General features: G+C 35.9%; 1 protein-coding gene and 1 long non-coding RNA gene across 2 annotated transcripts; both read left to right on the forward strand.

Moving 5' to 3' along the window:
- The first annotated feature begins 13090 nt into the window (after window positions 1–13090).
- On the forward strand, window positions 13091–14074 carry LOC120208764 (zinc finger protein 10-like). Its single transcript, XM_039207948.1, has one exon. The coding sequence runs from the start codon at window positions 13193–13195 to the stop codon at window positions 13970–13972; it is 780 nt and encodes a 259-aa protein (XP_039063879.1). The 5' UTR covers window positions 13091–13192; the 3' UTR covers window positions 13973–14074.
- A 2468-nt stretch (window positions 14075–16542) lies between these two features.
- Window positions 16543–17042, forward strand: LOC120208766. The gene is made up of 3 exons (XR_005524340.1): window positions 16543–16558; window positions 16657–16744; window positions 16835–17042. It is a non-coding gene; the product is annotated as an uncharacterized LOC120208766 (long non-coding RNA).
- The last annotated feature ends 6197 nt before the right edge of the window (window positions 17043–23239 follow it).

The following is a 23239-nucleotide window of genomic DNA, read 5'->3' on the forward strand; positions in this document are numbered from 1 at the left end:
AATAAAATGGCACAACTAGCATAGTTAATTACTAGACTCTTTAGAACACTTCTATTTCAGTTCTTTGAAATCTTCCATTTGTTCAAGCTTCATAGACTTACCTAGTCAAGGTAGTGCAGAAATATCGGTCTAAAAATAAGATTTCTGAGTGCTCGTGTAAAGTCGACTATAACAGGTGTTCCTCAACTCCCTTAGTCCATATTCACCGAAACTTCTTATTTAGTAATTTTGGTTTAATTTGCCATTGCTTGGCTAATTGGATTCAGCTTTATTGTACATATATTTTTATAATTGCCTTTATTCGGCTAGCTGAAGGATTCATGCCGTCACAAAGTCTTCGACTTGACAACCACAGTGGAGCATACACCGGATTGCCAAGTACCCCGATCAATGTCATCGTTTGAATGCAATCTATTCATAAAGCTAGGGCTTTCAAGTTTCCTCTATAACCAATTGCTTTAGCGGAATAGCTCAGCTTTATTATATACATATATAATACAATATTTTGGGTATACGGATTCCATTTCTTAAGCTTGTTGAGGAGAACCTGTTATAGTCTTAGTGTTTGTTGAAGGTCAGAAAATCTCCTCGTTAGAGTTCAATTTCCAAGAAACTGACCTAAACTAGATTCATCTACTTTACCATTCCATATGAGAAGATCATGATCATCATTGAACGTCACTAGTAGAAGTAGAAACTAATTTTCTTTGCAATCTCATGTGCTAGTTGCCCCATTTTGTCCGCTCCTAACACATACCTGAACGCCAAGATGATTGACTGTCCATGGTAGCAAATGGTTAGCTTGGTCCTTGCAAGAGAAAGGTATATAGTCTGGTGTAGGATTAGGATTAAGAGGTCTTTGTTTTGATGGGAGTTCAATCTTGTCATTTGTCATAAATTTACAACCTCAATTATTAAAAAGCCTTTTTAATTAAAAAAGATATTCAAAGAATTCAAGATTAAAATTTTCTCATTGTTATTTCCTAAGAATGAAGCATTTTATTGAAAATGTTCAAAAGTCAAGTGATTTACAAACATTTAAACATAAGAAGAACAAAAGAAAAACAAATTCAAACAAGATGTCATGCATGAGAATGCAACAAAATCTCCTGATGGATACCCTGGCCGACTTCCGATCATAATGCCCCATCACACATTGAACGTTAATGCCCTGAATCGATCAGATCTTAGACCTTGCACTTCAATGTCCTACAATTCTCAGTGGTGTGCCATGAGCTCCCAATGTGATAGCTCCATATGGCATTAATATCATGGTCTTCAGGATATGGGGCTTCTCTTGGTTTGGATTGAACTGGAGTCACCAGATTCATCTCAACTAGCGCTGGGAGCAACTCCTCATATGTCATTGGAATTGTACTGATGTGAGTTTTTTCATAGAATGTCTTATGAAAATTGGTCTCCATACTAGCTAGATAAGATTCCTCAATGTTAATCTCAGTTATTTCCTCTTTGTCAATACGACTAGTGCCTCCTATCTGGTCATTCTTGATTTCTCTTTCGATCATTTCTCCACGCATGACGATGTTAGAGAAACTCTTGGTGGTAGCTCCTATCATGTAGTCGATATATGGAGACTTCAACGTATCAATGAATAGAGTGATGAACTCTCTTTCAGTCATTGGTGGATGTACTTGAGATACGACATCCCTCCATCGTTGAGCATATTGTCGGAAGTTCTCACCATTCTTCATCTCCATATTCTGTAGCGTTGTTCGATCAGGGGCTATATCGATCATGTGCTTGTATTGACTCAGAAAGGCACTAGCCTAATCCTTCCAAGAGCGGATTTGAGTACGACTCAGTTGATTGTACCACCTTAAAGTGGGTCCAATTAAACTGGCTTGGAAGCAGTGAATCAACATCTGATAATTGTTTGTGTACCCAGTCATTCTTTGAATAAACATCGTGAGATGGGTATTAGGGCAACTGGTTCCACTGTATTTTTCAAAGTCGGGCATCTTAAATTTGGGCGGAAGCACCAAGTTAGGAACTAGTACTAATTATGTTGCATCCATTCTGTGGTGAGAGCTCTGTCCTCTCATTCCCTGGAATGTCTCTCTGCACCACTGTTTCAGATTCTCTGGGATCTCATTGTTGGCTCTCTTCATCTTATTAGAATTTGGCATGTTGTGATTAGTAGAATTACCCTGAGGATTTATCACATTTGTACGAGCTTTAGTGGCTGAGAAGCTTACTTGGTGGCTTGGAAGCTTGTGGGGTGAAATAATTATTTGGGGACTAGCATGGGCTATCACACATTCGGAGGTTCCTCCAATCAAGGAAATCTTCTCTTTGCCTCTTTCTTGGTTGATCCCAACCAATTTTTCTACCATTTGATACATTAGGTCGCTTTGATTTTGCAAGATACGATCCATGGTGACCTTTTGTGCCTGTTCCATTTTAACTTCTCACTCTGCTTGAATCTTTTGCAAACTCTCTTCCAGCTCTTTCTTCAGTTACTCAAATTTTGCATCCATTCTTAGTACTGTGTGAATGCATTACACAATTAGAAACGCTTCCTCAAAGTTTCCCACAAGGTATGATTAATGCGTGTAAAAACACTTAAATGAATATTATGCATAATGCAATTATGCAAATGCAAAAATGTTGATCCCAACGATGAATATCGTAGAATAATTTTCGCCAGAAATAAAAACCTTCACATTACAAGACAATCCACTTCATAGACATGCCTTCACTTAGATTTTGAGTTTGAAGTGGATAATTTCTTCGTCTTGGATATTCGTCCAAAAAATGATATCCCTCAATGCTCTGTAACCTAACTCAGTTGATGCCCCTACGGTGTTGAAGTCAGTGCATCGCTCTTTGATGACTAGCGATGAAATAATTATAGATGAGAATCTACTGTTGGATTACTCTTCGAATCAATGGATCATCATTTTAGTCCCAAATAATGCACGATCTTCGAGCAAACATCCTTCTTGTATTTTGAGCTTCTTTAAACCCTCGATTCATGCCTGTAAACACGACTGCTTGATTGAAAATTTTCACCTCTTCTTGTGAAAATTTTCTCTCGAATATCCCCTTATGGATCAATACTTTTACATTATGTCATGATAATGGAATGCAATGCAAAGAATGATGAAAAATGACAAACAAATGAGAAAAAAAATGAGTTAGTATACACAAACAAAAGAAAAGAAATTAGTCAGTACAAGCAAGATAATCAATAGAGTTAAAAGATGTTATCTACAGATAAATATAACACCTACCCAATCATGATATCTACCCGAACATGTTTTAATTAAATAACATTCCTACCCGGAGATGCTATCTACCCAAAATGATATTTTCAAGAAATGATCCTAACCGCATGATATCTAGTTCGCATGTTTTTATTCGAAAAGAAAACAAATTCTACGAACTTAAAGTAAAAGATAAGGGTTTAGAAACATTCCTCCTTTGTGTACACCTATTTTGGGTACCTACGAAAGGACAGAGGTTCGGTATGACTATACCTAGGGTGACTGTTCTACAGCTCACTATATGCATGGTTTTGGCTCTAACAGGAACAGGGTACTTGAATTATCCTTGATGTCGGTGCCCCCTTGGGCTGCCAGACCCTCGATCCTCACCCATTACAGGTTTCGAACGGAATGAGTTCAATTCGAGGGGATTTCACTACCTTATACCCATACGAGGAATAAATCCCTACGAAGGTATAAAATGTGTATCCCATGAGTTATTTGCTAAAACTCAAACGAATAATAAATTCTTACGAGAGTAAAACAATCACCCTGATTAATTTGGATCAAAGTTCGTGTCTAGAGCTGATGTTATGCAAATGCAGTGATGTGTGTGAGGAGGAACATACCTACCTTCGACTCAAAAGGAAAACAAAACAAGGAAAAATGATAAAATCTTGACAAAGCTGAAAGACAAAAATAAAATGTTAGTATGACAAAAAATGAAGCAATTAAAAATTTCAATAAACGAATCATAAGTTAACTATGGACTCAAAGTTATAATTTCGACCACAACGACAATGTGTAAGCGACTTACAGCTTGACTTTCTAAAAAAACTCCCCAGTGGAGTCGCCAAACTGTCATAACCATTTTTTTTGTAAAACAATTATTTATTATTTTAAAAAACGATTATGACTTTTAATTTGGAAAAAATGGTGATTTGGAATTAATTTTAATTAAATCGAATGGGAGTCGCCATCGGCCTTTGGGTTAGGTAGGTCGAATACCTAAAAACGTATTTTAAAAACAATTTAAAGAAAAAATCGTTTTTAAGATAAAAACTGGTCTGTGTTTATCAAAGATTTATTTAAACAGGTTCGGGAGTCTATTATGTGTAAGGAATGACTAACACCCCACAACGCCCAAAAATTGGTATTGTGTCGCTTACATATCGTCGTGATGGTGGAAACTATAAATCGCATCGATAATTAAAATGTGATCCATTTATTGAAATTTAATTAATTTGCTTCGAATAAATTAATTATAGAAAATTCTTTAACTCGAAAAGAAATATCAAAATTAGTAATCCTCTATCGGGAAAGCTAACTCGACTATTTCTTGTCAATAAAAGAATATTCCCTCATTGATAAATATACGAATCGAATATAAATAAAATTAACGTTTGCATTCGAATAAAAGGAAATAAATAGTGAATTAAAAATAACACACACATTGCATCATTAAAATAAATTAATTAGTAGAAGAAAATGGATTTATTTTAAGTTCGTATTTGTTCGAATGTCGTATGGAATTGTACCACTTCGATCAAGTAGTACTTTCCACGCCTGTTCTACAAATTCGCGTTCTTGAAAATTTCGAATAAAAAACATAAAATGTTGACAATTAGATATTTTACAAATAAGTCATATGTAATCACATTAAATAAAATGGAATAAACATTAATAATACATTTTTATACATGAATATACAAAGGCAAAAATTAAATTTAATTAATAAGTATATAATTGTATATGATACAACATGTGTATGAAATAAAATAAAAATAAATTAGTGTATGTATAAGTATATTTGAAACATGATATTTGTACATAATTATTATAGCATATGTTAAAATATATACATGAAAATATGACATACAAATAACATAAAATAAATAAACTTTATAGACAAGTGACTAAAATGCATAAATCTAAAATACAATATCAAAATCATAAAATAAAATAAAATAATAAAAAAATCAATCGGTGACTAAAATAAAAAAGAATAAAATCAGTAGTTAAATTCATAATAAGCATAATAGTATACATAGTGACCAAATTGAAACAAGATAAAACATAATATCCAGATCAAAACAAACTAAGAAAACGAGTCATCTAGGGACTATAATATAAACGATGGAAAAGTAAAGGCTTGAAACAAGATAACATAACTTTTCATTTAATGGCTACAACAGAACGTTACAAATACACGGGGACCTATAGTGCGATTTACCTTAAAAATATGAGAAACACGGGTGAGTTTCTCAACCTGCAGGGACTAAATATGCCATTAGCCCCTTAAAACTTAGAAAACACGGGAATGGGGGTGCCCAAAACGACTGCGTTTTGCGTTTTATATATATATATATATATTTAAAGGCCAAAAGGCCATCCCCTTTCATTTGCATCGGTTTCCAACCGAGTAAGGGGAGAGAGAGCTTCAAACGCTCTCAACTCTCTCCTCCACAGAGAGAAGAAGCAATGGCCACCGGCGGAACTCACGGCGGAGTTTACGGTGGCCTTTGGTGATCAGAGAGAGGAAAACACCCCAAATTCATCCTCTCATCCTACCCAACCCGAAAAACCACCCCACTTAGCACAAATCTCACCATAAACCCCTAGATCTAGAGTTTTACCTTCGAAGGTTATGACGACCGACGACCGTCGGGCTCCTAGACCTCTAAACCGATGTAAGACTCTCTCATTTTCTCCCTTTTTCTTTTTGTTTCGGTGGTTGTTTTGATTTTTTCCTAGGTTTTCTCTCTCTCTTTTTACCGAATGGTTCCCCCCTTTTTAATATGTTCTCTTCTTTTTATCTCCCCCTCGCATATGGTGTTTGATTTGTGAGATAAATCCCCCTTTTTTCATTTGGTGTGATGGATTTGAGTGCTCAAAATAGGATAATAATATCCTATATTTCTAGGATAATAATTTCTGATTTTCTGACTTGGATGGGTCACTCTTGGTTTAGGCGGCCGACGTCAGAGACTGTCGGAGAGGGGAGCAACAAAGGACGGCGGCGGTAGAAGCTAAAGGGTCTACTTATTTAGGGTTTAGAAACCCTAATTCCAATCTGAGTCACTGAACGAGTCTAGAGCTGGGCCTCAGGTCGGGGCTTGATCTTATAAACGAGTCAAGCTGGTTCAGGGTACTGGGCTATTGGCTGGTCTGTTGTAGTTGGGCTTGAGGATTAGCCTGTACTACTTGTAATTTAGGGTTCTAACAAGCCTACAAATGTGTAACAAAATAATTAATAATAATAATAATAATAATATTAAATAATAAAAAGAAGACCTGGACAAAAACGGGTGTCTACAAACACACAATGGGATGGCACACTAAGCTATCATTACTTGGTGTTTCGTCCACAAGTTTACTGTTCTGCAATGTGAACCACATGCTCTTTTGTTTCACCCTCAGAATTATTTGTTTCACCCTCAGAATTATTTGTTTCAATTGGACCACACGCTTTTATTAATATATACTCCTCATGGGTTAAAAAATGGTACCAACATCTAAGGTATTATCTCTTACAATTTCGTCGTGTATGATGGGTTGCTCTCTATGGGAGAAGAATGAAGGCAAAAAGAGGCAGGAAGAAAGTCCCTGGTGAATGAGGGAAGAGTTCCTATTTTTTAGCAAATAAATGGATAAAAAATTACTGTTTTGCCCCTAAGATAACACATCATTTACGGGCATAACAGTGTTCATATCACAATCCAAAATTGACTTCATGTAAGAGACAGGTTTGTTATTCAGCTATACATGATGGTGTCTGTTGATTTGCATCATCACTTCTACACTCTTTATGGACAAGGTAAGGTGTCAAACTACAAAAAAAACCTATTAAGTAAACCCCATTAATCCTATTTCTATTTCACAAGGATCTCCTCCATTACACCACTTGCAGACCCTTGACAGAAGGGCGATAACAGACCAACTTAAAAACGGGGGACAACTAGATGTGAACGAGATTGTAAGCATTCATCAATCCCTCGAGCATCAGAAAAACTCTTGTCGCCAAATGTATTCGAAAAATCATGTTGATGTTGATATAGTTAGTCTGCCATCATATGCTGTTCGAAAGCAGATGCCATTGCCTATGTGCTTTGATGTGGGGCATATCCAGCACAAAATCCTTGCACCCAATACCTGAAAAACTCAGGTCTGAACATACGACATTTAAGTTACAAATATGTTATTGATGTTCAGAACGTAAAAAGGCAAAGCTTTTCTCATATTCATCAATGTAAAAAGGCCTAATGGTAAAGTCTAGTAAAAGCATCAATGCAGCTTCTTTCATCCCTTGGCATAGAACAAATTGAGAGTGCAGTATTGGTACTAGTTATTACCGTTATTAAATTTTCGTAGGCACCAGGATCATATGGATGCTTATAGGCGTTCCCTTCATGATAACCATCATTCTAAGTGGGAAATCAGATTAGAAATAAACAGAATACGGCCAAGATAATCCTCATTGCCTCAATTGTTACAATCATGTCCACATATGCCTTTTCAGTTATTCGTTCGAAAAAACAAGGAAATTATAACAGTAATGCAAGACGACAATAGTTCATCTGATAATGACAATAAAAGTGCTGGTCGCTAGAGTCCTAAACGATAGCTAGTACATTATCCTAACACAAGTAACGAAATGCCAAAATAACGGTCTTTGTTATGGTTAACTATCAGACAACACACACCAGTTTCTGTTATGACTATGATCAAATGTTCGAACAAACCATGATAATGTATTCTTACCTTGCTGATATTGCAAGGGCTTTCTATCTATGTTGTTCCGACTCTTCAATTTCCTTTTAAGTGAGTCCAACACATATTCGGACATGAGTAGGTTATATATGACTGCCAAAGTAAAATAAATACTTAGAAAAAAATATTGAACATTCTTATCTCGGACACATATCCGTCACTCCCACCCAATTCTAGGTAACAGAGCTTTCTACAATGCAGAATATATCAAACAAACCCTTGAATACAGAGCCGTAATTTATCTGTTTCCTTTCCCCAAATAAAACATCAACATTTTGACTAGATTTTTTCAAATAAGTCATCTCATTCACTCGTCAATGGATTATAATGTTTTGATCATGCAATTTGCTCATCTTTCGTTTTTGGCATCTTTGACACAGTATGGATAAAATCTAATTAAAATGTTCATTTAGGTAATTAAATCTACCTTATTTCTCCATCAACATATTCCCCCTCTCCAGATGATCATTTTTCCCCACATGCAAATTTGTTCCAACTCCAAAATCAGCTCATTTGAATCATTGCATGCAACAATCACAAAGTTATAACAATCCCAACATTAATCAATTCATTTCTAACAAATCCAGATTGAAAGAATTTATTTATTTATACGAAAAGCATAAGACTTAAGAAAATATATTACAAGAAGAAACAAGAATAACCTTAACAGAGACAGCAAAACAAAGAATTCGTCTGTGTTTTCTGAGCGTACCTTGCGATTGATCTCATGGACAGTCAAACTGGAATCTTCAGTGTCTGTCAAGAAAGTAGACGAGACCCGACCTGGATCCATGATGATTGCAAAGACTTAATTTAGCACACACATGAAGGCGACGCCGGTGAAAGCGACGGCGTTCATGATACCAGGAGAGGTCATTAGACCGAACCACCTCTCAATGAAAACAAAGACCGTAGAAAAATAAACAAAGACGATGGACAGGCAAACAAAAGATGAAGCCTCGGTTCATGGTTTTAAGTATTTTTCCTCTACAATGCACGAGGCGAGTGGTGGAGGCGCCGGCGTTAAAAAACGACGGCGTCTCCGGTCCTGGCGGATGTCAAGGTGGATCCTTTTTCAAAAGAAACTAAAAATTGGAGCTTTTTTTGTGTGGGGGGGGGAGTTGGTGTTGTGAAACAACTGTTCTCATGAATGGCGCGGTGCCGTTAAAGTATTTTCCCTCGTTTTAATCAAGGGCCCCGTAGTTTTCCTTTTTTTTATAATTTTGACCCCAAATAAGTACAATATCTGTCCTGAACGGGTTGACGTAGACTGCGTCCGCTTCCACAACAGTGAGTGTGTGGTTAGCTATTCTGAAAAAGAGCTCATCGTTGAGTGCAGCATTGATCAGACGAAGAAGATAGGTTTTGCCAGGCTTCACCTTAAGCTTGAATGTGTCTACATAAATTCGATGTACTTGTTTTTAGTCTATGTCTTGAATTGGAGCCTTTCCGATGTTGATTTCTGATATAGACAGTGAATTATATTACATAGTGTAGTACTTTTTGCTGAGCCATTGTAAGAGGGTCCGGGGAGACCATTAATGGTAAAGGCATCAGAGATATTTGGTGCTCCTCCAGATGCCAGGGCCTGATTGATGATTGTTTCGGTGTCTGCTTTCAACCACCCCCCTGCAATTCGAAGCAAAACTCAGTTGATCTAAGATGCAAACTTAGTCTTGTTACAGTGTCTGATATAACAAAGTTGTCTAGTCAAAACTACCGAATACAATAGGAACTTCTTTGAAGGGCTGGGGGAATGGATAAGAGGCATGCCGTTTAGGGAGGATGACAATAGATCCATACACGGTAGCTCTTAGCCAAGATATGTGTGCATGCCAAAACAAGGTCCCTCTTTGGCCGGTAATGGTGAAGTTGTATACTTAGGATTTCCCTGTTTGAATTGGACAGTGTGATATAGGCAGGTCCATCAGTCCATCCACTCCTTAACTGCCTGATTCCGTGCTTAGTTTTTCAAGCGAAAAAGTCGGGATTCGCTTAACTTGTAATAAAATGCTAACCATTTAAAAGTAGTGGGAAATTTAAGTTTTATACCAGTGAAGAGTGACGTTGTATTGAACATGGTTAACCACCTTGATGAGAAGCCGATCGCCTTTCCTCTCTATAATCCGAGGCCCGGGGAACTGGCCATTGACTGTCACAATGCTCTTTGTTTGACACAACATTGTCACATTTTGCATCATAATCTGTGGGAGGTTAAATGAATGAGAAAGAGCAAAGGGGTAGAACAGTTATCCAAAACCAAAACTTACATTGAACTTGAAGTGCCTGGTAATGCCTGCATGCTTTGCTAGTGCCAAATCAGGTAGCAACCAGACAGAACATAAAGCTAGGAACAATAAAGCCTTGGAAAAGGCAGATGATGTAAGAACAGAAACCATTTCCCCCAGTAATTTTCTGTGATGATTTGGTAAAGATGCAGAAATGGGATAGTCAAAAGTGATTGGGATGGGGAGAAAAGGAACAAGTGAATATATTTATATTGTAGACAAGGAGTGATAAGTTTGTTAATTAGGTGGGATAAATCCTTGTTAGATTAGATTAGACAGGTTGTTTCTTGAGCAGCAACTTGTAGATATGGTTGCTGGTTAATCCCTGTGGAGTGATGTTCAAGGCAGGGGGGAATTTTGAAGATTAGAGGCTGGGGGCATGTACCCTTCAACCTCCTAACCTTGTTACGTGGAAATCAACAGGTTTTACATCTTACTTTGCATGCACCTCATCATCTAAAGGCCTTAACATCTCTATGAAATCAACAGGTTAATCCCAATTTATGATTGTTTCAAACAAAATACTCATCCATTAGCCATTAAATCATAAACAAGAAAATCACCTCCTCTCCTGCACCATCCAATTAATACCAGAAATTTCTGAAACAAAGTCACGTAAAGCCTGGTTTGATTCATTGGAAACTTGCTGGACAGCAACTTCAGTGTTTGAATTTCCCAAGTGTTCCTTTGTGTTTTTTCTATAAAATCTTGCACAAACAATGTCCATGAACAATAATTAACAACACTGAGTGACGACATGCTTATTGTCTGAGAGATGACAGCAACAAACTATTCACTATTACACTTTTCAACATGGATCATTTATTGTCTTCCTTGCCGTGTTAGTGACAATAACAATAATAATCTTTTAATAACAAATAAACTTTAAAAAGAAATTCCCCCCTCTCTCTTAACAAACAGTGGGGACAAATACCCCTAGTTTGGTTGATTTGTTTATCCACATTGATAATGATTTCCCAACCAAATTCCTTTCACATCTTTAACATTTACAAAATTTAGATTTCGTTCTACAAAATTCTAAGAACTAAAATGTTTGAATCAATGTCTTCGTACTAATTTAACATTTGCTTTAGTAAAAGTTTAGCCTTTAGCATAAATGAAAATACTTACAAGGAGGGTTGCATATCTACGTACTTGTCAAGTTATAATAATTAATTAATTGGAACACCTGTTTTAATAATTAAGTTACTAGTTGTACCAAAATTTGTAAAAAAAATACTCCTATTAATTAATTTGTTTTCAAACAAGGGAAATACTGTTATTATTGTATATGTGGTCATCAGTGTCATATCATTTACCTAAAACAAGTGGACTGTTTCCAAGCTCTCCTTTAAATATAATTATAATTTCTTAACCTTCATATATATTTGCATTTGATTTCCTTTAATATTGGTCTTGAAATTATGGAGTTGAAGATGAGGACGGTTTTTTCGTGGTATCTACAAAGAAGAAGGCAATAATCTATGTCGGGGGACTAATTTAAAACTCAAATCCTACACCCATATATATATATATATATATATATATATATATATATATATATTCTTGAAAGTAGTAAATAAATATTATCTTTTTAAGTGATAATATTGTATAAGTATTAGATAGAGAAATGGCAGTTGCACATCCTTTCTCTTTTGTTTTATATTTTGGAATTAATTGATCATTCTAATTAATTAATCAATTAATGTCGGATGATTATATAACTTTTACGTTATCATACGTTCCTTTTCATATTTGGTATTGGTCAGGAAATAATTTTACATGTGTTGAGGTTGTAAAATTGTTTGTGAACTTTGGAAGCGCTTATTGTAAGATTGTATTTGATGGTAAAAGTTTATATTTTCCTCATGAATATGACAAATATAGAAGAAACACAATAATTCAGATTGCAACACAGATGTTGGATGACAAAAGTACAATGAATTTATGGTAAAAATAATATGGTAACTGACTATGATCAAATTAATATATCCTCGTTACTTTCCGATAATCAATTATAGTGTTGTTTCGAAAGGAATTCGAGATTTAATTATCAAAGATATCCATAATCTTCTCTATTGTAGAATTATTATTTTTAGTTTCATAGTATAGACCTTCTTATAATTAAAAAAATGTAATCATAGCTACCATATATATATTTTTTAAAGCCTAAATGTTTAAAAATAAAATTACCAATCAAATAGGCCAAATTAATTAAGGGTTTAAACAAAAAAATAGTAACTAAATCTTAAACACCTAATTATTCTTTTAGAAGAAAAAAAAACAAGTTTGATTATATTCCTTAAGAGCAGGAGTTCCTTAATGTTGACTGAATTTTGCTCAAAATTCAGAGGGTCTAGGAAAAGATTCTAACAACAATAAAGTAACTAATACCCTATGTTTAATTTAATTCATTTCACCTTTAAATTATTTTAAATGAATAAATAATTTTATTAATTAAATTATTGAAATTGTATTTTGGTACTAATCAAGTTATCTGTCAGTAAATTAGAACAAATAATGTGCTCAAATTTCTATACCCTTAGGTACCTAAGAAAAGCTCAATAATGGATAGGGAAAATAAAGAAATGATAATATAATGTCCAAAGATGGCATTAATCACTAATGTGACATCTGTTTTGCTAAGTTTGTAGGTCGGATTTCAGTCAGAGTCTCCCAGTTTGTCTGTAAGCAGCTACATCCCAGAAGTAACTCCACCATTACTTGTAATTTTCTAACACATTCTTCCCTTGACAAAGAAACAAGCTACAAGCAATTAAAATCATCTTCCCTAAGCAATTCAGATTCTAATATGTAGTTCTTTTAGCTTTGGCTCTTTGGCTCTTTCTCCAAAGTCCAACTATCCTCTCCTTTTTTTTATTTCTGTGTTTTTAATCAAAGGGTGCAATGGAGGAGCAAGCAGGGTATTGGATGTGGAGAAAGAGGAGATCGGATGGTTTGAGTTGTTATTATGAATCATGGGAAGAGCAAGCTTTTGCAGAAGATGCTGGTGGGGCACTGGGAGGGTGCATATGGCCTCCGAGGTCTTATTCTTGCAGCTTTTGTGGGCGGGAGTTTAGATCGGCTCAAGCTCTAGGAGGTCACATGAATGTCCACAGGAGAGATAGAGCTAGGCTAAAGCAATCCCCACCCACTGATCCCGAACATGATGATCATCAGAATCCCTTCTCACCTTTGGGTTTTCAGTGCCAGCCTGATCATGAGGTTTGTAACTTTGCTTATAACCCTAACCCTAATTCTCTTCCACCTAGTAAACAGATTTGTCTTGAACAAACTTTAGTTCCTCCTTTATCCTCACCAATGGTCCAAGAAAGCCCCAAGAAGTCCCCAAAATCATGGTCAAACTCAGCAGCTGACAGATATTACCATTTCTCTGATCTGAGGGCTGATGACGGAGACAAGAGTCCAAGAATCCTAAAATCTGAATGTAGGGTTAAAGCAGATTATGTCCAAACTACTGATTTGTCTTCAAGCTTGAGTCTAGTTGTTCGAGAAACACGCCCTACTACGTCTGGTAGTAGACAAGACATCACCGTCGGCCGCAAGAGAAAGAGAACCGGTGATCATCATACACCCACGACCTTACCCTTGTTCCTCAAGCCAATCTCAACTGAAGACGACATAGATCTTGAGCTAAGGCTTGGTCATCGAACCAAGGTAAGGTAGTTTCATCGCAAGACCATACTTTCGATCTGGTCCTGTCTAAAATTATCATATGTTGTTTGTGAGTGTAACTTCGTTTACATATCTTAAGACATCTTTGCTTATAATTGAAAAAAGGGATTAAAAATACTTTATATCATCTCCATGCATATGAATTTTTAGATAGACGCATAGAAACATTTTAGGTTAAATCGATTGTGTGCAATGGTATTTGTCCTAAGTTTTTGACTCTGAAACTCAAAGGTCGATAATAACTATGCCTGTCTTTCCATACAAAGTTGCAGGCCTTGTTTGATTTTCTAGGGCTTGTCTTCATTGAAACAACACATGAATGTATATTAGCTTCAATGATCTATTCTGGTTTGAATTACGACAATCTGCTGCATGTGCCAAAGGCATGATTTGTGAATCAAAAGGTATATATACCAGCTGGATATATCAGTTGCATGTTGCAAATTCAGTAATAGGATGGAATGTTTTTGATATATTTGTAAATGCAAATGTTAGACAGCTTGTGAGAGAAGGGTTGCCTGCAAAAAACTAAAAATAAAAACTGCATGGAACATCGTGATGACTGATAAGCTCTTTTCCCCTTGTACACCTACTGACATTCCATTAGCAATTTACAAAACTAAACCCACAAAAACACAACACTTGTCTAAGATGATGAGATGGATATTCTAACTCAAAGCCATATGAATAAGGTCACATACATGGCAACATGCTTTCCCTTTTCCTCTCTTATTCTACTAGCTATTATATTATTTATCTCAAGATCTCATTTACTTGTGCTCTCTTCTCTCTCTCTCCTCTTTATAATCCTTCCAAATTTGCCACCAACTCTGAGAATCATTACATTTAAGTATTGCAAAATGGCATTACAATGTGCTTTATTTATTTATTTTTTAAAATTATTGAAGAGAATATTATGCCACCGTAACCTATATCCGCTATCTACGCATCTTTTGTTCCTTCTTCCATGATCTAATCTCTTAATACATGCCCTTTTTTTATTTAAAGAGGCATTCCCGATGAAAATATAATAAAGTATAATCGAGATACCTACTGAAAATTTGGAGCTCGACTCTGGGATAGGTTTTAGAGGGGGGCTATAACTATAAAGCTAAGATACTTAGTATACCAAAGGAATATAAAGTGATACAAAACAAAGCAGTTTCCATCAAGGTTGTGTTGGTGATATTCAGGGCTTTGTGTTTCTAACGATGCATGTGACAGTGAAATTGAAAGGGAAAGAGAGATGCTTGTATATGAAGGGTGATTGGTTGGGGTTTGTCTTCACTGGGGTTTCGTCATATTGCTTAATAAATAGCAACAAAGGGTGAGGGTCTCCTAAATTAACTAGATACAGCCTATAGGGGTTCAGTGTCAGACGAAACACAGAGCAGATGGGGGCTTAAAATGTCGTTTATCATTCAGCTCATGTTTTAATATGGAATTGGTGGAGAGAGAGAGAGAGAGAGAGCATTTTTGTCAGCTACATCATGCGTGGTGTTTTTGTAATACCAAATTATTGTTTAAAAAAGGAAGAGAGAACATCGTCCACACTTATTACTTTACTATTTGCATGGGGGATTGGTTGCTCAGTTCACGAGCCACCTTTCATTCTCAATTTCAGATCAAAACTTATACCTAACCTTCATTTCCCGTGAGGCTCTCAGCAACTTGTACCATTCATCTTATGTACTTTTGTATTTAACACCGTTTATATAATATTAAATTACAACCACAACCAGTGTAATAATTATATCGTAACGATTGTTAAAGTTATTAGGACACTGTAATCTCATTTATAATTTAAAAATATGATTATTAAAAAATAAATCATGTCATAATATAGGTAATAATGATATTGTTATAAATATTCAATTAGGATAATTATTTAAAAATGAAGTTATGCAGGGATAATTATAAAATAAGATATTGAATTAGATTAATTATTAACCTAATCGAATTAAAACGACTTTATATAAACTAATTGGATTACCCTAATCAAACAATTTCATTTGGTTTTACGGGACGCTCACAGCATATATGTTATTATGTTAAAGATTTCATGTGAATGGACAAGACCCCCTAATAGTAAAAGCCATTTTGGTAGAGCTTCCCCTTTCCATCTGAAGATCATAACGAATAACTAAAAACCAAATGCTGAGTTGACAAGTGTCAAATCTTTCTACAAAAAGCATTATAGAAAGGAAAAAAACTAACCTGGTGTTGGACATGAAACATTTGGAAGTTCTGTGTTTGCGTCATCTCTCTTCTTTGGTAGAGAAATGGCAGATACTAGCATCAAATTCATCCAACTAAGAGCTTATGGTGCCAAACATGGTGTTCTCCAAAACACTGTCATCAAGGTTGGATATAGGCATAGTGATTGTGCTTCAATGACAAGGAGGTGATTCCAGGATTCTCTTTGCTTGGTGTAGGTGTCTCCGAGAACATTCTCATAGGAACAGACTGTTTTATGTGTTTGTGTTTCAATTCAGATTGGTTCTGCTCTCAGAAAAAGTGTTTAATGAGGGTATGGTGACACGTCACTCAGGACATATGGGTCACCTCAAAACTCTGGTAAAATTCTATTAAAGGTCCCTCTACTATGTTTTTTTGTGTGTGACAGATTTAGTGCTACTATAATTCGATCATTTGGCATTACGTTGGAATTTAAGGTGTTCTGATCGCTTGCCTGAAGATGTACCAAAGGCATTGAATAAAACTCCGCAGGATTTGCAATTTGACTATGTTGATCTCTATCTGGTGTGTCTTTGACTTCTTTTCACTTACTGCATATAGAATTAGTGCAAAAATAGGTAAAATTGTTGTTGATAATCGTGATGAATGTTGAAGATACATTGGCCAGTGAGTGAAAAAAGGGGAGCTATGGTTGTTAAGGGGGAAAACCTTACGCAACCGGACATCCCTGCAACATGGAGAGTAGTGGAGGCACTCTGTGATTCCAGTAAGGCTAAGGCTATTGGAGCGAGTACTTTCTCTGCAAAGAAGCTCCGGGATCTATTGGAAGTGGCGCGTATAACTCCTGTGGTCAATCAAGTCGAGCTTCACCATGTATGGCAGCAGCCAGAGCTACATGAATTTTGTTATTCCAAGGGGATTTCACTTGTCATTTCTGTTGGGGAAATCGGGTTATTTCTCACACGAACGTAGTTTCAAAATTGACCTAAAATGTCAAGATCAAAACCACCAAAAGTTGCACAGCGGATAAATCTGTCAAACTATTGAATATTGAAACACAATGGAAAAAACCGAATAAAAACAATAAAGGAGAGAACACACCAAATTTACGAGGTTCGACGATAATATCGTCTATTCCTCGGGCACCACACCGGATGATAACTTCACTATCAACAAATATTACAACAAATGAAATTCTTTAGAATTCCCAAAGTGGAAGAATGAAGAATACAAGAGTAAGAGAGAACTTGTTTTTTGGGATGATTTCTAATGAAATACATAGGCTTATTTATAATTGAGTTTTAAGGACTAAACTTATAAATAACCTAATATTTTAGAGATTAAACATGAAAAATAAGTTGGCCACCTATCAAAGAATTTTCAATGTGTACAAGTTAGCCACCAAATATGAAATTCTCATGTTCAAAGTTTGGCAACCAACCAAGATGAAATTTCCAACTTGCCAACTTAATTTCAAGCCAAATCTAACAAATCTCCACCTTGGTTTGAAATTACCAAGCCTACTCAACTTCTTCAACTCCCCAAATTTGTAGTGCCTCTAATTGCACTCACAAGCGCCACACACCCGAAGGTGTTCATACTTTTAGGATGTTAATCAAGTTCAAACAATGATTGAACTTGATTACTGTTACCACCTTGGTCATCATAAAAGCCCGAATATATGGAGGAGAAAGAATGGAGAACAATCAATCGTTTGGCGTGCAACACGATTCGATCTTGTCTTTCTAGGGAGCAGAAGTATGGCTACAAGAACGAGACTTCTGTAAGTAAGATGTGGAAAACATTGGAGGAAAAATTCCTAAAGAAAAGCTCTCAAATCGTCTCCACATGAAGAAAAGATTGTTCAGATTTGATTATCAACCAGGCACCAGTATGAATGAACACATCACTGCGTTCAATAAGCTAGTGGCAGACTTATTGGGCATGGATGAAACCTTCAAAGATGAAGATTTGGCCTTGATGTTGTTGTCATCTCTTCCAGATGAATTTGAGCACCTTGAGACAACGTTACTTCATGGTAAGGATAATGTTACTCTTAAAGATGTAACTACTGCTTTGTATAGTTATGAGCTCAGGAAGAAAACCAAGAAGATAATTTGTAGCAAAGATGTTACATTTGATGAATCTGCCCTAATAAAGAAGGTAACAAATGAAGCTGTCCAGACAAGTAGTACTCCACAGCAGGTGGAGCATACTCTAAAACAGGTGGAGTTTCAGCAGACGATGATCCTAGAAGTTGATGCAACTGATTCTTCAACTCCAATAGAAGAATCAGAAGATGAAGAGGTTCAAACCCAAGAACCATTGGAGACACCAGAACCACTTGCAGTTATAAGGCCAAGAAGAGAAATTCGTAGACCTGCTCGATTTGTTGATATGGTGGCCTATGCTCTTCCAGTTGTTGATGATGATATCCCTGTCACTTACCAAGAAGCAATACAAAGCTTGGAAAGTGATAAGTGGAAAAGTGTCATGGATGAAGAAATGCAATCTCTCCAAAAGAACAACACTTGAAAACTGGCTCAATTATCGAAAGGTAAAAGAGCAATTGGATGCAAGTGGGTATTTGCAAAGAAAGATGGATCTCATAGCAAGAAAAATGTTCGCTACAAGGCACGGTTGATAGCTAAAGGCTACGCTCAGAAGGAGGGGATCGACTACAATAAAGTATTTTCCCCTGTTGTGAAGCATGCCTCCATTAGAATGTTATTGACCTTGGTAGCACAGTTGAATTTGGAGCTAGCTCAACTTGATGTAAAGACGACTTTCTTGCACGGAGATTTAGAAGAGGAGATCTATATGACTCAGCCAGAAGGATAAAAGATGGTGGTTGTGAGAAATGGGTTTGTAAGCTGAACAAATCGCTATATGGATTGAAGCAATCTCCGAGGCAGTGGTACAAGCGATTTGATATCTTTATGAGAGGCAAAAGTACACTAGAAGCAAATATGATCATTGTGTGTGTAGAATTCAGAGTAATTCTCTGTAATTTCTTATTCTTTTCAATATGACAGATTACATATTTATATACAAAATATCTCTTTAAAGTAGGAAACTCTAAGAAATGAAAAATAATAATCCTAGGATATGATCCCTTAAAATAAGGGATTGTAGAAATCTATTTACAAAATCATATCTCTATAGGAATGGTAACAAATCATATCTCCATAGGAATGGTAACAAATCATCTCTATAATTCCTACACTCCCCCTCAAGCTGGAGAATATACATTGTATAATCCCAGCTTGAATAGGAATTTATTGAAAACAGGCTTTGGCAAAGCCTTAGTAAGAATGTCTGCAACTTGTTCTTCTGAAGGAATGTATGAAAGTGTGGCTGTCTTTTTGTTAACTTGATCAGCAATAAAGTGCCTATCAATCTCAACATGATTTGTCCGATCATGTTGAACTGGGTTCTTGGCAATTTGAATAGCAGATTGATTATCACACAAAACTTCAAAGTGATCCTCTTGATTAGTGACAAGTTTTTTCAGTAGTTTAAGTAGCCAAATTCCTTCGCATATTCCCAATGTTAGTGCTCTAAATTCAGCTTCAGCACTACTTCTTGAAACGACAGATTGTTTCTTACTTCTCCAAGTTGTAAGGTTTCCCCAAACAAAGGTGCATAGCCACTAGTGGATCTCCTTTCAGTAAGGTCTCCAGCCCAACTAGAATCTGTAAAGATCTTAACAGTTCTGTCTTCTGTCTTCTTAAACATTAAACCGTGTCCTGGAGTTTTCTTCAAGTACTTGAGAATTCTATTTGCTGTTGTCATATGCTCTTCAGTAGGATTAGTCATGTGTTGACTTATCACATATACAGGAAATTCTATATCTGGCCTTGTCAAGGATAAATAAATTAGTTTCCCAACTAATCTTTGAAATTTCTCTTTGTCTACCAAGGATCCATCTTCTTTGTTAAATTTCAAGCTTGCCTCCATTGGTGTATCAATCAGCTTACAACCAAGAAAACCAGTTTCTTTGAGTAAATCAAGTACATATTTTCTTTGGTTGATCACAAGTCCTTCTTTTGACCTTGCCACCTCCATTCCTAGGAAATACCTTAGCTTTCCCAAATCCTTGGTTTCAAATTCCTTATTTAACAACTTCTTTAAATTGAAAATCTATTCTTCATCATCTCCGGCAAGAATTATGTCTTCCACGTACACAATAAGGATAGCTTTATTATTTGTAGAAGTTACCTTGATGAAAAGAGTGTGATCAGCGAGGGATTTCTTGTAGCCATTTTTTAGGATGACTTTAGTGAACCTCTCGAACCAAGCTCTGGGTGATTGTTTTAACCCGTATAGAGACTTGTTGAGCTTGCACACCTTGTTACTTCCTTCAACAGACTTTAAGCCAGGTGGCAACTTCATATAGACTTCTTCTTCTAGCTTGCCATTAAGAAAAACGTTTTTTACATCAAGTTGGTGTAATTTCCAATCGCAATTTACAGCCAAACTTAGGAGTACTCGAACAGTATTCAGCTTCGCCACAGGTGCAAAAGTTTCTGTGAAATATATCCCATATGTTTGTGTAAAGCCTCTGGCCACTAGTCTCGCTTTGTATCGTTGGATGCTACCATTTGAGTTATACTTTACAGTAAAGATCCATTTACAGCCAACAGCCTTTTTTCCTTGAGGGAGGTCCGTAACAGTTCAAGTAGCATTTTTCTCCAGTGCACAAATTTCCTCTTCAACACCCCTTCTCCATTTTGAATCCTTTAGAGCTTCAGCTATGCTTGTGGGAACCTGTTATTTATCCAAGTTTGTTGTAAATGCTTGAAAAGGCGGCATCAATTAATTATAACCAGCAAATTTTTCAATAGGATGCTTGGTGCACTGTCTAACCCCTTTTCTAATAGAAATAGGGAAGTCATCTAGAGTAGGGGAAGTGGACTTATTGATTTTTTCTTCTATTTCGGCAGCTGGACCCAAATCCAATTCTCGGCAAGCATCAGATTACAAAATAGCCTCAGAATATGTTTTCTTTTCCTTGTATAGAAACAAGTTGTTTTATTGGTGTTGTTTGTGGAATATTTTGAATGGGAGTATGTGTATTTTCAGGAAGGGTATTTAAAGTGGGTATAGGTGAAGTAGTGATAGGTACTACCGGTGGATCAATGGAAGTAGTTACAGGTGACAAATCTGTAGGTAAGGACAAAATTGGTGGCAATTCTGAAGGTTGAGAATGAAGAGTAGGAGGAGATACTTGATGTGGCTGAAAATCCTTCCATGTCTCCCCCTGAATTTCAGCCTGAGTGAAATAGGGATCCTGCTCATAAAATGTTATATCCATAGTGGTAAAAAATCATTTTGAAGGAGGATGATAGCATTTATAACCCTTCTTAAGTGAAGAATACCCAACCAGTACACACTTTAATGATTTAGGATCTAACTTGGACTTATTAGGAGCAATGTTTTGGATAAAAACAGTACAACCAAATATTTTAAGTGGAAGAATGGAGGAGATAGGTTTAAAATGGGGAAAGTATTGAGAAATATAGATTGAGGTGTTTGAAATTGTAAAACATTACTAGGCATTCGATAGATTAAATATGTGGCAGTTAATAAGGCTTCCCCCCACAAATATTTTGGAACATTGGTGGTAAATAGAAAAGAACAAGTAACTTCAAGGAGGTGTCTATTTTTTCTTTCGGCAATACCGTTTTGTTGTGGGGTGTCAACACAAGAACTAATCTGAACTATGCCCTTTTCCCTGAAAAACGCAACCAAAGACTTAGAAAAAAATTCACTGTCATTATCAGATTTAAAGAGATGAATTTTAGACCCAAATTGAGTGAGAACCATGTTATAAAATTGGGTAAAAACACCTGCAGTTTCAGATTTATCTTTTAGCAAATAAGTCCAAGTTATCCTACTGTGATCATCAATGAAATTGATAAACCACTTACAATTATCAGCATTCTTCACCCGAGAATGACCCCAAATATCACTGTGGATCAAAGCAAAAGGGTGAGAAGGCTTATATGTAGAAGGAGAATAAGTTGATTTAGTATGTTTGGCAAGAGAGCAAACTTTGCAAGAAAAAGAATTTGGCCTTTTATGAATGAATAGAGTAGGAAAAACTTTTGTAAGATGCTGAAAACTAGGATGACCTAAACGATAGTGCCATAACATAATATTATCAACTTTTTCTAAAGCGGTAAAATATTTCGAGATTTCGGTTTTAGTAGAGGCAGGAAGAATGTAGAGACCATTCTGCAAGCTGGCCTTACCAATCATCTTCTTCGAGTTAAGTGCCTGCAAAGTACAATCAATATCATTAAAAATTGCAGAGCAGTGCAAGTCGGTGGAAAGTTTACTAACAAAAACGAGATTGCAAGCCAGATTTGGTACGAAGAGGACATTTTTAAGTACAATCTGGTCATTGAGAATAACATTGTCATGTCCTTCTATTTTGCACAAAGAACCATCAGCCGTTTTGACAGCTTTACCAAAGTTTGGAAAAAAATTGTAAAACAAATCTTTATTATCAGTCATATGATCTGTAGTATCAGAATCGAGGTTTACCTTCTAGTTCTTTCATGACCAGATTACCTTCTGATTGAGCAGCAGAACCAGAAAAATTTTCTGGATTTGAAGTGATCTCCGGAGTAGGAGAAGAAGTTGTGGACATCATCTATATTGGAAAGAAACCGTAACCTAAGCTGATGCCATGTAGAATTCAGAGTAATTCTCTGTAATTTCTTATTCTTTTCAATATGACATATTACATATTTATATACAAAATATCTTTCTAAAGTAGGAAACTCTAAGAAAGGAAAAATAATAATCCTAGGATATGATCCCTTAAAATAAGGGATTGTAGAAATCTATTTACAAAATCATATCTCTATAGGAATGGTAACAAATCATATCTCTATAGGAATGGTAACAAATCATCTCTATAATTCCTACAATGTGTATTTGCAAAAGCTTAAAGATCTTTCATTTATTTTCTCTTGTACGTTGACGATATGTTGATCGCTTCGAAGAGTCAAAAGGAGATAGACAAATTAAAGGCTCAGTTTAATCAAG

This window comes from Hibiscus syriacus, unplaced genomic scaffold, assembly GCF_006381635.1.
Source record: "Hibiscus syriacus cultivar Baekdansim isolate YM2019G1 unplaced genomic scaffold, ASM638163v2 tig00017547_pilon, whole genome shotgun sequence".
NCBI lineage: Eukaryota > Viridiplantae > Streptophyta > Magnoliopsida > Malvales > Malvaceae > Hibiscus > Hibiscus syriacus.